This window comes from Spermophilus citellus (genome assembly GCF_964194105.1).
Source record: "Spermophilus citellus genome assembly, chromosome: 2".
NCBI lineage: Eukaryota > Metazoa > Chordata > Mammalia > Rodentia > Sciuridae > Spermophilus > Spermophilus citellus.
The window spans coordinates 13,601,538-13,617,559 of record NC_138183.1 but is presented as its reverse complement, the minus strand read 5'-3'; the positions used below and the strand labels follow the sequence as shown (position 1 = coordinate 13,617,559).

At 49.2% G+C, this 16,022-nt stretch overlaps 1 protein-coding gene across 1 annotated transcript in view; it reads right to left on the bottom strand.

The window, feature by feature from the left end:
• LOC308640427 (N-acetyllactosaminide alpha-1,3-galactosyltransferase) overlaps positions 1-16,022 on the bottom strand; it is a 57,703-nt gene that overhangs the window by 19,972 nt on the left and 21,709 nt on the right. Inside the window, exons 2-3 of the mRNA XM_081278489.1 lie at positions 5,955-6,066; positions 5,628-5,709 (exon numbers count right to left, since the gene is read on the bottom strand). Coding sequence (XP_081134615.1) covers positions 5,628-5,642 — 15 coding nt within the window. The 5' untranslated portion in view covers positions 5,643-5,709; positions 5,955-6,066. The remainder of the gene's footprint in view (positions 1-5,627; positions 5,710-5,954; positions 6,067-16,022) is intronic.

Below are 16,022 nucleotides of genomic sequence, written 5' to 3'. Positions count from 1 at the left end.
TACAATAGTGATCATCATGACAGATAATGCCTATAAAATGCTCAGCACTGTGCCTTGGCATAGGATAAATGCTTAAAAAAAAAAAAAAAGCTAGTTCTTATACTGGTGCTCATAAAACAGGCTGTTGGGAGGATTAAGTGAGACAGCAGCACAATGCCTGGTATTAACAAGTGCTCAAAGTGTATTTGAAGGAAAAGGAGCGAGTGTTCCGGAATAAGAGCATACTATACAATGAAGTGCAAATAAATGCAAATAAGAGACTGGAAAAGCTTACCCATCTGTTCTGAGTCTCAGCCAGATTAAAAGCCATTCGGAAGTGGGACTAACTTTTTCCCTGATCAAGCCCCAGGCTCTGCTACAAGACTGCAGGCGTGCTGAGAGGCAGGAGTGCCCCTGGCTGAGTGGCCAGCTTTACCAACTCCACCTGCTGAGGATCAAATGCAAATTGTCTCTCGACTGGAAAGAGCATTAAACAAAGCCACACGAAAACTCTCCTCGTGCAGAACACTGATGCTCATGTCAGAACCCAACTCAGACCCACTCCCTAATCCTGGCCCCAAATGTGCAGGTGTTGATACCTGTTTTCATTTCAGGAATAAGCATCAGAGGCAACCCATTTCTTTCTGGCCCTCATAGATGGCTCAAATCTACTTACTCTTTTGCTAAGGCCAACCTTTATAATTGAAAGCTGTTTGAATGAGCCAATTTTGTATCCTGTACACTAGAAATGGGTATCGACATGCTTCCTGAAATCTGGAACCCAAGTCTCCAAGAAAAGAAGGGTTGGCAGGGCAGCCAAGATGACTTTTTAAACATTTTTTCTCTGTGAAAAAAACAAGGCATTGGACAGCCAGTGTGGTCAAAAAGTCCTTCTTCTATATGTTTGTCTCTCAGAATTTTCAAAACTGTTTAATTCTGAAGACTGATGGTGGACTGTCACCTAATGGGGAAAAAAAACATCAATTTGTTTCTAAATTCTTGTGAAGGGCAGTCCTCAGAATTAAGAGCTGCCCAGTACCAATACCCTGTTTTAAGTGGGAGAGTGGAGCTCTGACGTCCTCTGACCCTACTGCTGGTGAACTCAGCCAGCCCTGGGTGCACAACCTGTGGGACCTCCTGCCACCTCAGAACTCTGACTTAACACTCATGTTTCTCTCTAAATCCATTCTGTAGCCCCACAGGGGCTGCTCTCAGACCACTCCCAGGACTTAGCCACCCAGAACTCGGTTCCTGTACTTGGCTTCCAAATAGAACCATTCACATCCTAGAACGTGTGCAGACCAAGCTAAAGATGCGGGGCATTTTGTAAGGCAGAGTCTCACTATAAAGCCAGCATTTTACCACCTCCGCTGCTCTGTGTTCCCCTCCTCCTTTTCTGCTGATATTTCCCTGAAGGGTCAGACAGACCTTTCCATGTGGTCCCTACATTAACTCTCTCCTCCCCACCTCCTTCCTGTCTCATCAGAACAGCACACACTCCTTCAGAGAACCTCACAGGTCCACCCTGACAGGGTGAAGTGCAAGTATTCCTTCCAAACAGACTTCCTCTCTGGAAGAATCCCAGTAGACAGGGAAAACTCTCAGCTAAATAGTCCTGCACTCAGAGGTCTGAAAACACCATTATCTCTGAGTATAGGAGTCAACAGGGTGAAAATGGTGGCAGAGGAAACCAAACCTTCACTTTGCTGCAGCCCAACCAGCCCAGGTTCTCTTCTCTGCCCATGATCCCTCTACTGTGCCCTGGAACCTCTCTCATCCCTGAGGGGTTACCACTGCTTTGTGTTTCAAGCATTTGGGGCTTTTGGAATGGACCCAGGCACAGCCTTGGCCCCTGATAGGTACATTCTGAGTTCTTGTGAACAAATGAGTAAGGAGAACCTGAGGAGCTTCAGTCTTGCTGCCCCATGGATCCAACAACCAACACGGAACTGAGCTACTGTACACCAGGTGGTTCTTGGACCTGGAGACCTGTGAGTAAAGACCACCATGGAGCTTCTTCCATTCCTGGGACTCAACAGGGTAGAGTGTCAGGTGGTGACAAGTGTAGCAAAGGAAACGAAACAGTAAGTTGTCCCTGGATGTTGATGACCCTGGACAAGACTCCATTCTTTTTTGTTTTGTTGCTGTTTGGTGGTACTGGGGATAGAACTTGGCATTGCACATGTGAGGCAAGCTCTCCACTGAGCTCCAGCCCCAGCCCCAGCCTGAGATTCCATTTTTTGGTCCCCCATGCCATCCATTATAAATGAGGGTATTTAGATCCAGCATTCTAGGTAAAAGTTAGCTCTAAGACCTACATCAGCAGAATCTTTGAACAAGCCACTTTCACTCTCTGAACCTTTGTCTAATATGCAAAATGCAGATGCAAACACCCTCCTCAGAGAGAGTTCTGGAAAGGACAGAAGTAGACCATGACTCTGAAGCACATCATGTCCAGCAGTCAGAAAATTCTCCACAAAAGGAAGCTGTAATAATGATGGTGCTTCTGTATTATTATATATAATTATTAGTGCATATTAATTGTACAAAATAATGGGTTTCATTATAATAATTTCATATGTGCATATAAGACATTCTGATTGCAGCCACTCTCCCTATTGTCCTCTCTTATCCCCCCCTCCCCAAAAATGATGCTTTTTAAGGGAAAAGACTTGAGCCCTGCACGCAGAGCTGTGGGTTTGCCTAGGACAGCATCCTTGGTCCTCCAGAGCAGCTGAGGGCACCAGCAGCCACTGTGTATTGTGATAAAGCCTGGCCAGCTGCATGGCTCCTCCTGTTTGCAGGTACTTGCACTAATGTGGGGCTGAGGAGAAAGCTAGGGCTGCTTCTCACAGGAGACTTGCTGGTTAGCCTAGTGCCTCAGTCTCCTTGTCTATGAAACAAGTCTTTGGACTAGACTTCCCTCACGGGCTTTCCTGATTGACTCAGGACCCAATAAGAAATTAGCTGCAGGAAAGGAAGCCTCATTTTTTCAAAAGAATAGGTCACTCCGCCACATGAAGAACATCTTGCTGCAGTGCCCATGTGAATTCCTTGATGCGGTGAACAAATAATAGGATTCCTCAACCGATGTGTACAGGTTGCAGAAGCGACTAATCAGGAGCTGATGAAGCTTGGGCATGGGATCCCTTGCTGCATGGGTCCCCTTGCAAGACCTGGCCTGATTTCTATTGGGGTTGGGGTAGTGAAGTCCCAAATACTTCCTAGAGGCAGAGGGTGCTGACCCTGCCTGGAAGAATCACTGCCTAGCTCTGGTGGCCTCTGCCTCTGTAGGCAGACATGAAGGGCTGACCCAGCTTGTATACCTACTTGGGTCCTAGGTACAATCTGCCCAGGCTTGAGCACCCAGGATCCTCCCCTTGGGTCCCAAGGACAAGGAACTGTACTATGCGTGCTGCCTTCCCTGCTCAGGGGTGGCTGTGGTCCTGGCCCCACAGCCACCGCATGCCTGCCCCATCCAGGAGGTCCAGCTGCTTACTGTGCCCAGAGAGGATCAAAGGGTTGAGTTCTCTGGAGACCTGGCTGGAGCCACCTGAGTGAGAAACTACCTAAAGCTTTACAGATATAGCATCACCAATAACAAACGGTGAAACCGAAAGAAACTCTTCTAAACTCTCAGTGATGGAAAAAAAAAAAAAAAAAAAAAAAAAACACTGATGAGCTATACTAGAGGCAACATTGATTTATCTCGTGTTCAGGCTTCTATTGAAGATGACACTAGGAAATCCGCATCAAGATAATGTTATGGGCCAGGCAATATGGGCAATGACCCAACAGACTCCATTTTACCCTGAGACTCCATATCATGTAAGAAATGCTTCTCCCGTGGGAAAGCCACATCCCTGTACCCATTAATAGTTACCTAGCATACTTGGCATAGCATACTTGGCAACACAAAACAGCAATTCTTATACAATGAAAATTATTCTCTTTGGTTTCCATTTTTCTTGGGTAATGCACCTTGTCAGAGATTGATTGTCTAGACGTTAGTAACCATTCTCTAACTTGTACTGAATTAGGGTCATTTTGACCCCCTTCCCTTCTGCTTGCTTGCTGCTATGCCAAGCTGGAAAGTCTGTGGGAAATACCAGTGTACCCATTCATTGTCTCACTAACTGCCCAATCCAGCTTCTGTACCTGTTTGCTTGCAGCTACATCAACCCAGATGTGGTTTTTGCCTTTAAATATCCTAAAATTCTCAGGCTTGGGGCTGTTCCTTGCAGAGACAGTTATGGGTCCTGCAGGGAGCAGCTGCCGGCTGGCCGGCTAAATAAAGACTCTTCAATTTGGACAAAACTGGGACTTGATATGTTTTCTGAGCGACCTGCCCCACAACAATAAGAGGTAGAGAGTATGCAGCCAAAATACGACAGGTGCACCCAGCAGCCAAGAAGGAGGAGTCAGCTTTGTCTCATTTTTCCAGCATTTTATTATTGTGTTATTTTCTGGGTTTTTGTCATACTTGGGGAATTTGTCCCTTTTGTCATTTGTTGTGATATCCCTTCTCATAGTCTCTATATTCACTCCCATACCTAATACTGTATTTGCCACTGTGCATTTCTTTCCTTAAGGAGGCCCCCAAATGGAATCAGTGAAAGCCCTGCAATGCCTGGAGCTTTCTCGACTGAGCCAGGCCAGGCCGGGCCCTGGGCTCAACTCTTTCCAGCATATTTTACAGATGTGAAAACGGAAGCTGAGAAAAGTTAAATAACTTGTCCAGGGTCATACAGCATAAAGTGGTGAAGCTGGGGTTCAATTCAGGGAGCCAGCCTCTGTGCCCTCTTTTAATCTCTCAGGTGCTCCCATATCATGGGGGCTTAGCCACAGAGTCACCATTCATATCTGCTTGGGGCACCCTCTCTTCTTGCCTCTTATGATTACTACTTAGCAGATGACCCAAAGCTAGCCAAACACCAGCTGGACTCTCTGTAGATCCAGCTTTTCCTTGAACCACCTGACTGTCTCAGCTCCTGGGTATCAGGTGTGGGGCATCCTCATACACATCATCTTGTTTATTCCTCATTATGGTGGCTTTCTTTTGGCTGAGCAGACTGAGCTTTAGGGAAAGGGAGTAGCTAGCCTGAGATCACTAGGCACACCCAGAAGTTATGGATTTTAAAGGCGGACCCTCTGCCTGCAGGCCCCTCTCAGCCCTAGGACCATACCTGGGGGCGGGGGGAGGGAAGGGACAGGGCTATATCATCCTGAAACCACTCCAAACTGTGGTACAGGGAAACCCTCCCCACTGAAGGAAGCCTGGTGCGATCGTGGGGGAAAAGTGCAGGGAAGCCTGTTTTCAGGTCTGTTTTTCATTATAAGGGTCAGAGTAAACACAGACACAGGAAAATGAGAGACAGGGCTCAGACTAAATACATGGCTAACCCTCATGCAGCCATCACAAACAGAACAACCTGTTCCCTCAGTTACATCTTGTAGTGCCTTTTCTTGAATCCCCTTCAGGAAATCTAAAGCCTGGATCCAGCAGCAGCTTTTACTTGCTGCCTGGCCCAGAAATCACTGTGCGAGGATTTTTCCAAAGGGAACCGAAGCAAGAGGGAGGTGCTGCACCATCCTGAGGGAGCTCCACGTCCACCCACAAACCCCACCCCCAAGATCCCAAGACTCACACCCTGCCTCTGCATTGTCACCTTGGATCCGTTAGAGAAAAGTCCAGGCCACAGCCACTGCCAGCCACAGCCCTACGAGATCCTGCCAAAGGAAGCAAAATAAAATAGAACTTACAGCGAAAGACCCTGAGCCAGCATCCCACCAACTACTGCTTCCAGATCCAATCCTGGGGAGAAAGGGACTTGGTTCCCTTCCAAAACTACTGCAGGGACCAGGCAGAGGCTAGGGGAATAGATCTTTCCCCAGGTGGGTCCATGTGGCAGCCTGCTCGCAGTTCGCAGTGACCCAGGCCTGGCAGAAGCAAATCATTTCAACATTTCACATACCTCATTGTCTGCTTCTTTCCTTCCAGAGCAAAAGGCAAAACAACAAAGTTCTGTCGAGCTCGGTCCTGCAGAAGGAGGGCTCAGAAGAAGGGAAGGTAGCGCATTCCAGCTCCTGCCAAAAGAATAAACATCTGTTTCAGGAAGAGGCCCTAGGAAATGGGCTGTTTGTCAGGTCTAGAAACTAGATATAACCATTAAAGGCTGGGCCACCTGCCTGAGAACTTTAGCTTCAACGACTCTCCTTGTACAGGAATCAAAAACACTAACCTTTGGATCTCCTATCACAGTCCACTCTCCATATCACCTCTGTGAACTCAAAGGCCTTCAAACTCTTCCTCCCTCCAGGATTCTTTCCCATATAGTTGCCCCTGTAGAGGATTCTACACTGACTTTTCAACCCTGTTCACTGATTAATCTGGCAAGTCTTCTCCCTTCTCCCTCAAAACACTCCCATCCTCTGCTCCACTCCTGTGTAGACCCTAGAAGAGCTTCTACCTCACCCTACCCACATTCGAGAGAGGCCCCTGCCACAGGCCACCTGCACAGTGTTTACTGATGGAAGCTCTTTTCTTCACGAGGGCACCCGCAGGGCTGGATACGATGTAGTATCCTTAATGAAATCATTGAGGCCAAGCCTCTACCTGGCAACGCCTCCAACCAACAGGTGGAACTTATCGCTCTCACGAGGGCCTTCGCCCTAGCTCAGGGCTACACTGTTAACGTTTACACCAACGCCAAATATGCTTTCCACATTCTCTTGTCACACTCAGCCATACAGGAGGTGGAGAGGGGACTCCTCACCACCAAGGGGACCTCACTGGTTAATGCTTCCTACATCGTGCCCCTGCTGGAGGCCTCCCACCTCCCCACTGCAATTGGAAGACCTCACTGCAGATCCCATCAAAGCGACACTTCTTCTCCCATTTCCAAGGGAAACCACAAAGCTGATGAGGCAGCAAGACAGGCAGCCTTGGGTCCCCCCGCAGAGGCCCCCATCAGGACACTGTCTTCCTCACCTCAGACCCAAACCCCAACCACCACTAACTTACCTACATAACCTCTTTCACCCCAACCTCTGCCCTGTGAGAATACATGGAGTTCTATATTCCCCTCTCCCCCGAGGACTCAAAATTCCTAAAGACCTTCTCTGTCTCTTGCGACATCTGCCAAAGGTCTAATCCCAACTCAAACCTTCGCCTCCCTGCCTTCCGGTCCATCAAGCCCAGGGCCATTTGCCCGCATCTGATTGGCAGATGGACTTCACCCATATGCCCACAGTAAAGAGATTTAAATATCTCCTGGTCCTGGTAGATACCTTCTCCAGCTGGACAGAGGCCTTCCTGACTACAAATCAAAGGGCCCAAATGGTAGCTGACACCGTAACAGAAGAAATCATTCCTGCTTTGGGTTGCCTTGGTCACTGCAGACTGACCATGGCCTGGAGTTTACGTCCAAATATCCCAAATCATTTTAAAGGCCCTAAATATTCCTTGGCCTTTTCACATTCCCTACTATCCTCAGTCATCTGGAAAGGTGGAACGAACCAATCGAACCCTAAAATCAACCTTGGCTAAACTATCACTAGAATTACATTTAGACTGGCTTTTAAAATTTAGACTGACCCTACTTAGGGTTAGGGCCCTACCAAGAAAACCCCTAAACATTTCCCCCTTCGAGCTAATGTACAGTCGCCCCATGCTCCTCCTGCATTAGCTCACCAACCCCCCGCCTCGTCTAATGACCCCTCTCACACTGACTCAGAAATTTACTATGAGCCCACGCTGATCAACTGCTGCCCAATCCTAAGGCCTCATGCTCCTCTGACTCCAGGAGTTCTCTTCTCTCTAGTCCTCTTCTTTCCCCACCACACTTCCCTCCTTCACTAACCTCAAAATGGAAGGGATATTCAGGGTAATCTTAACTACCCCCTCTGCAGCCAAACTCGAGGGCATTCCACACTGGATTCACAATTCCCATCTCAAACTGTTCACACCATCTCACTATACAGCAACCCCCACAGGACCTCTGTCTTTGTACATTTCCAAAACTTTGACTTTCAACCCTCCAAAGCTCTCCGCTGATTCCTAAAGAAGACTCTTCTAGGTCAGAGGAGGCCACTACAAAGACTACCAGCCCCTGACGCCCAAGACGGAGACATACAACTCCTCCAACTCCTTCAACTCCAGAGACTCTGCCCCTACCTAAAACCCTCCGTGATCCCCTTTACAGGAATGAGATTCTTCGCCCCTAACCAACAGGAAGAAGCTACAGAAGAAAGACCATCATCCCCAGCCCCAGTATCTATAAAAACAAAAAGGAGGAATATTGGCATCAGATTTGCCATTTTATCTAGAAGCTCCCAGGTTTCAATTCTGAGGCAGTGCTGCTTAACTTCCCACAAGAACCTGTGCCTGCTAAACGATCAGCCCCACCCCATCTTATGACACAACTCCTAAGCAGCTTATGGAATTCCTCTTGGGGCTATAAAGCAGCTCTGTGAGGGCCGACAGGCGGCTGCTCTCCTGGGAGCCACAGCCTTGTGGGTTTGCTTCATGCTTCTGACAATAAATCTCTTGCGTGAGATTCCAGTGTGTGATGTGGTCTTTGAACTTTGCATGGACCCTGCGAGTGACTTTTCAGTACAGAGGGCCCTTCGCCACTTTCACAGATGAGGCTCTGAGAGGCTGGGGTGTCTCCCTGGTGACACAGTGCTGTTCTTCCTTCCTAGGGGCCTCCAGGGGACTGAAGGCTAAGGCTCCAGGCTGGTTAAGCCACAGCACGTCGGACCAGCAGGGCAGGATGTGACCCTGCAATTCCTGGAGGATTCAGACCCAGCAGCCTTCCTCCTCCCCTGACCCACTCTCCTCCTCTAGCTCTCAAATCAAAGGAGCACACGATTAGGGTCATTCCTCAACTCAGAGGCAGGGGACCATAGGTGCTCTGCCAATCCAAATCCAGGGCTGCCCAGCCATGAACGGAATAAGGAATCTCATCACTCCAGTCCTGGCAGCACACAGATGTGTCCGAGGGCAGCCCACGTTCACCCCTTGTCCGTCTTCCACCTCCCAAGTCAGAGAATCCCAGGGCCTCAGCACTGGGTGGAGGAAGCCGCAGCCCTGTGCTGGGAGCCCTGGCTTTGCATCCCTGACCACTTCCTGCTGGGAAACAGGAAGGTCAAGATTTCCACCCTGCTTGCCTCTGTGGCAGGGTGAGGGTTAACTGTTCTTGGCAAAAAAACATATAGAAATGAAGCTTGAAAGTTGTCATTGTTTGTTTCATCCTAAATATGTTTAGGTGGTCACAGAAGACATGCTTGCTGATGCTTACAAGTGATAAAGCAATTTGGTTGGTTTCCTGCTCTGAAATGGGAATCATCACAGTCCCCACCTCTAAGGGTGACTGAGGTGCTGTAAAACACGCTGATACTAAGGACAGACTGCCTGACTGCCCGACTGTGTATCTGGCTCTGCCCCTTATGCTGTGCGATCCTAGGCATCTTACTTAACATCTCTGTGCCTTCACTTCTACATCTGTCAAAAGGGAATGATAGCATTTGGAGGGTAGGTGCTATATATAATACCCATCATTACAAGAATTAGGTAGTCCTCAAAGACATGCTGCGTCCCAAAGTGCTCAAGAATTGTTAGCCCCTGATATTCAACTAACCCAATGTTGTCATCTTCTCATTTATACATTTTTGTAAAAAAAAAAAAAAATACATTGTGATCACATCAGTCCTGGAAGAGGCAGTGGAAAGAGAAAAAGAGGTCTTCCATGACCATAAGAGCTAGCTGCAGACTCAGGGATCTAGCTGAAATGATAGTGGCAGCTGACCTGACAAACCACTGCAGTCAGAAGAGTCTGGGCCCATAGGCTGTGTCCCCACCGAGGCCAGTCCAGGCTGGAGGAATGAAATCATCATGACTCTCTCTAAACAACACACAGCAAGCCATCTTGAGATCTAGCTCTGTCCCACCCAGCCTGGGACAAACTGCACAACAGCCGTGCTGGAGAATTCTTTCTGTGGCCACAAGCCTCCCTCCCCAGCTATAGTCCCTTGCATAAGGAAGTCCCTCCCTGGGACTAATCCCCTTCTTCATGCTGTAGGTTAGTCTCTTTCTAGATAAGAAGTTGGCATTGTTGACATTTTACAAGAGCTCCCACCCAAGGACAAGGCTCAGAGCACAGATGGCAACCAGTGGAGGATTTCCTCACCTGCCCTCCTTGGGTTCCTACCAACACTTCCTTGGGCAGATGACCCTAGATGGGGGTGGGAAAAGGGCCCCTGATGGCTCTGATCATGACCTAATCCAGAAAGCTGTCCTCCCCCTCTAGAAAGGATCACCCCTCCCCTGGCTTCAGAGAATCTTGACAAGCCATGCAGGCCAGCCCCCTGCCTCAGAACTACATCTTTAACAGATGAGAAGCTCAGCTTCCGTCAAGGGCACAGTCACATCCGGTTTAGAGCCTCTTGCTATCAACAAAGCCTCATCTGACTTTCATTCAAACCCAAGATAAAGATTATGATAGTCATGAAAAAGGAAACTGAAGGTCAGGTCAGAACCCTACCCAGTTGTGTGGTTTCTATGGGGTCTTTCCTTGACTCTACCCCACCTTGACCTCTTCTACCCCTGTCGGTGGGGAAGTCAGACCAAGCCAGGATGCTAATGGGTGTGGTTCAAGGCAGGGTTGTCAACGTCACTCACTAGAACAAAACTCCGATCAGACTGGGACAGTCTTGCCCTTTTGTTCACTGCCGGCTTTTCAAGTTCCTGGAATAGTACCAGGCCCCTGTTAGGGGCTCCTAGACAGCTGTGGAGTGTGAGTGGAAATCTACAGGGGCCTGGGCGGCGAGGACGCATGAACTGACCAGGTGCAAGACAACGGGGGAGGAGTGGGCGGGCGTGCGGGCCACTCGGGAACTTCTGCCAAAATCACAGCAGAAGCAGATATTTTTTTTCTTTTACATATTTTTTCTTTTAAATATTTATTAAGATAAAGATCTGGAGGGAGTGGGAGGGAAAAATATAAAGATCTGGAAATTAACGAGCTGGAAAGCCTACTTTATTAGAAAAAGAACTGGAGAGTAGACCTAATGGAAAAGAGGAGCATGCCATTGCAGTCCCACAGACGTTCACAAAGGACATCCCGTGGCTCATTTCAGGAACCACTATGTCCAGACAAGGACCGCGTTAGGAAGGGGACCTGCAGGCCATTTTCACTTATGAATATGAAGAAATCAGATTTTCAGAGGAAAGACAGACAAAACAGCTCTGCCCAGTGGCACTTCCCCAGCTGCCAAGTGGGGGATGTTGCCCTTGGCGATTCTCCCTTCAGGAGAAAGTTTTGTGCAGGATGCTAGAACTGTCAGGATTGCTTGTGTGACCGAGGCACGTCCCCCTCCTTTGCCAGGGCTTTCCCCTCCATCTGTGAAGTAGGCGTCCCTTCCAACTCCACTGTACTTTGCCTGGCCAGCGCCTGGAGTGCCGCTGAGACCCAGGCTCCCACAGAAGTCTACCTGGGGAATCTCTGGAGGCTCCCTGGAGGAGGTGACGTGGCTGGACCTTCCCAAATTTGGAACCTTCTTCCTTCCAGAGGCCAGGCCACCCAGGCCCTGGGCCCTCTCCCCCTTCCCACATGCTTCCTGACACCAGCTAGGAGGCCGCCCACTCTGCAGGATTTAAAGCCTCCTCCACTCAGGCCTGGCTCCCTGCAATCCTTCCTTATGAACCGGCCAGCTTTAGCTTTCTGTGGGGGACAGAATGCCACAGAATGGCCAGTCCACTTAGGGGCTCCCTGATCCCTCCCCAGGGAAGTCCCAGTGAGAGAAAAGAGGAACCAGGAACCAGGGCTCTGGTTCTGACACGGAAATGGAGGCCAGCAGACACGCAAATCGCGGGGAAACCCAGCTTCCTGAGACAGAACTCAAGGTCTGGTAGGGCCTGGAGAGGACTTCCCTCCCACGCGGGTCATAGCAAAGGCCAAGGTGAGGACACGGAAACTCTGGAGATGACGGAGCATGCAGTGGGCCTCCCTCCTTCCCAGCCTGCAAATCAAATGGCTTGAATTGAGAAAATGTTTAAAAAAAAAAAAAAGAGTTTAAATCAACGCTAACAATACAACTAGCAAAAAAGAGAATCCAATAGCACATGTAAGAGGCCAATGGCCAGGTTCCTAAGCCACATGACTTTGGGCAAGTCCTTTCCCCTGCTTGACCCTCACAGTTCCCACCCAGACACAATGAGGTGAAACAGCATTCCCGGAATCCCTTGAGGCTCTTTGATTTGTTACTTTTTAGGTAGCAAGGGCTTGGCAGAAAGAGCCCATTCTCACTTGCATAGCAAACCTGGCTGGGAAACGTGCAGGCTCACAACCCAATGCCACCTCCTCACAGGTCTGTTTTCTGCCAGAGCAAATAGTCCCCTGGGTCCCCGTGGTCCATGTGTGGCTGCTCCTTCCAGGTTCCTGTAGCACAGGGGGCTGGGCCTGCCTCCATCTTCCCTCCAAGGTTCTCAAGGACAGAGTGATGTGCCTTCTACCTTGAGGTGGTCCTTGCACAGGGCCTGGAACTAAGGAGGTGGGGGGAATGGAGGACAGGTGGACGGGCAGTGCATTGGCTTTCTGGAGCTGCAGTTACCCCAGACTGGGCAGCTGAACAACAGACATCTGTTCTTTCACAGTTCTGGAGGTCACAGGTCCCAAATCAAGCTGTTGGCAAAGCTGGTTTTTTGGGAGGCTCAGAGGGAGAATCTGTTCCATGCCCCCTGGCTTCTGGTAGTCTCGGGCAATCCTTGGGGTGCCTTGTGGCCACCAACCTTTAAACTGCCTCTGTTGTCACGAGGTATCCTACCCATATGTGTCTTCTGTGTCCCAATTTCCCTCTCTTAGGAGGATGCTAGCCATGGAGTGGCACTCACCACAATCCATTGTGATTTAATTTTAACTTGAGGACACCTATAAAGGCCCTCTTTCCAAAAAGGGTCACATACACAGGTACCAGGGGTTGGGACTTGAACATATGTATTTTGGGAGACAAGTGTAGCCTGCAGAGGAAGTTGCCAATTAGCTATTGCCTTTAACCTCTGGCATCAGGAAACTCAATGCAAGTGCGTAGCTCAATGCAACGTTTCAGTGGGCCCCTAAGTGAAAGTCAGGTGAGGTCACTTTAGGGACCTCTTTCAAGATGCTTGTCTGACAAGGGTTGGAGATAGGGTGTCAGCTAGAAGAGACTGGAGAAAAAAGGGAAGTATTTCCAGAGTACAAAGCAGATGTGGAAGTCATCTGAGAAGTCAGAGCCAGGAGGAGAAGGAGCTGGAAGGTTCAGAGGGAGAAGACAGGGTTGAAGGCATTCCTGTGGGGCCAAGTGGGGTTGCCCCAGGCACAGGAAGAGGGCAGAAGGCTTCTCCTTCATGCAGAAGGAAGGAGATAAGGATGGGTGGTTGCTGGTAAGTTCAGGGTACATATAGGGAACAGGAAGTTGGGAAGTTCTGGTCCAGAGCAGCTGAAGTATGAGGATATACTGGGTGGGCAGCGGGGAGGTGGGAGCTGGGAGGAGATGGAGGACCTCGCAGAATCTCATCATGAAGCTGCATTTCATCCTAATAGACTGGGGGATCCTTCTGTAGCATTAGGCAAAGCATCCTACACAATTTCCTTTTTAGCTGTAGGGTGAGGGTGAGTGGGAGAAGGAAAACCTCCAGCCTGGAAGACTAGCCAGGAGGTACTGTCAATGTCCAGGGGAAAGACGACCAAACCAACGGAAGTGGCTGGAAGATAAGGAAGCAGCAGTGGGTTGGGAGAAAAGAAGAAAGTGGCATCATGTGAACTTCTGTCACATGAAATGAATTCTCTTTCAAATTTTGCTTAAATGTCACCTTCTTGGTGATACCTTCCTTGATTTAAAGTTGCTTTCTTTTGGTAGTTTTCTTTTCTTTTTCTTTTTTTAGTTGTAGATGAACCCAATATCTTTATTTCATTTATTTATTTTTATGTGGTGCTGAGGATCGAACCCAGTGCCTCATATGTGTGAGGTAAGCGCTCTACCACTGAGCCACAGCCACAGCCCTGGTAGTTTTCTTAATTATCTTTTAAATTTCTTTCTTTCTCTACCAGAATGTAAAATTCGGGGGCAGATATTTTTTGCACTAATACGGAAGCTCGCAGCAGTCAGTAAGCATTTGTAGGTTAAAAGTCAGGCCTCCTATAGGTTCCATAAATGATATTATTATCATAATAATGATAACAGTAAGCAGTGGGATGGAGGAAAGGAGACAGGAGGAAAGAGCCCAGTGTTGCTCAGTATGGAACACCATCAGTATCCACTGGCCTGGAGCCTGATAGAAACGCAGCTCCCTGGGACCCACCCAGGGCCACCAAACCTGAATGTCAGGCCTGGGAATCTGCATTTCAGATTCAGGTGGTCTCAGATGACCTTCCCCCCCACTTCCCACTATAGTTTGCAAAGCTCTGCTCTGAGCCGATGCCCAGCCTTCTGGTTGCAGTCGGTGGTGAGTGGTGTTGCCATTGGCTGAGAAACAGAATAAGAGGTTGAGAATGGAGGAAGTAGTGGGTTCTTTTAGATGCACTGAGTTTGAGGAACCAACTGAAGATAACCCTGCAATGGAAGAGCCTTCTGGAGCCGGATTTGGCAGTTCCAGTGTGCTGGTAAAAGATAAGCCGAGCTGGGCGCAGTGCTGCACACCTGTAAGCCCAGTGGCTTGGGACGAACCTCTGAGACAAGAGGATTGCAAATTCAAGCCCAGCCTCAGAAACTTTGAGAAGCCCTAAGCAACTTGGTGAGACCCTGTCTCAAAACAACAAAAGGGCTGGGGAGGTGGCTCAGTGGTAAAGTGTCCTTGGATTCAATTCCCAGTACCAAAAAAAAGGGGGGAACGGGGAAAGGTGGGCAAGTCTGATGTGGGCAAAGACAGAGAAATGGAGTGGGGAAGGGGGGAGGGTGGTCCTTAAAGGGCACCACCCTGAAACGAGAAGGGCACAGTCAAGTGGCAGGACATCCAGGAACAAAAGCATCCTGAAGGCCAGGGGAGGACCCCAAGTGCTGCCAACAAGTTCACCCGTTGGAGGGCTGCAAGTTTGAGGATGGGAAGCTGCCGTGGGATCCAGGCTGGATTCAGTGCCCCACCTTGGCCTGCTCATCTGACCTCTGGAAGAGAGAAGCAGCAATGGATGTATGACTAGGCAGAGTGACTGCTGTCTAGCTGGGTGTCAGGGAGTAGGTCTGATTCCATTCTGAGCCTGCCCTGCTCCCATGCACCGTCCTCGGAATGAGGAATGCCCACCAAACATCTGGAGGAGACCAGAGCTGGCGGGCAAGGTGTTCCTGCACAAACAGGAACAGGTGTGCACAAAGATGCCCAGGGTACCTGTGGACCCTGACTCCCAGTGACCCGCTGCCAGGCCTGGTATGTGTGTAGCAGGGTCCCCGATGCCAGCTGATGGAAGCCCTGCTGCTGTCTCCTGGGGCCCCATCCCCTGCTCTCCTGTCGTTTAGTTAGTGTCCTAATTTTGCTTTGGCGCGTGCCTCTTTACTCCCGGCGCAGGCATTTTCTTCCCTTTACAGATGTAGAAGTGAGGTTGGGGAAACCCCTGTAAAATCAGGGTGGCGGGGCTCTGGTTTGTTCCTGCCCTGAATCAGTTGACAGGTAATTTTAGTTCTCCCTTTTATTCTCGGACGGGCATCCGTCTGGAGGATAAATCACAGGGTCATCCCATGTAAAACAATTCAATGAAGTCTTCTTCAAGCACCTTCCAGCTTGAACCCTCTGGGATTCAGGGCTTGTTTTTTGTTTTTTGTTTTTTTTTTTTTTAAGAGAGAGAGAGAATTTTAATATTTATTTTTTTTTAGTTCTCGGCGGACACAACATCTTTGTTTGTATGTGGTGCGGAGGATTGAACCCGGGCCGCACGCATGCCAGGCGAGCGCGCTACCGCTTGAGCCACATCCCCAGCCCACAGGGCTTGTTTTTAATGCCTACTGGTTTAGGATGCAGGGTACTTCCTGTGGCTGCTCAGAGGTGGTGCAATCCCAGCCCTTGTGTGAGTCTCCCT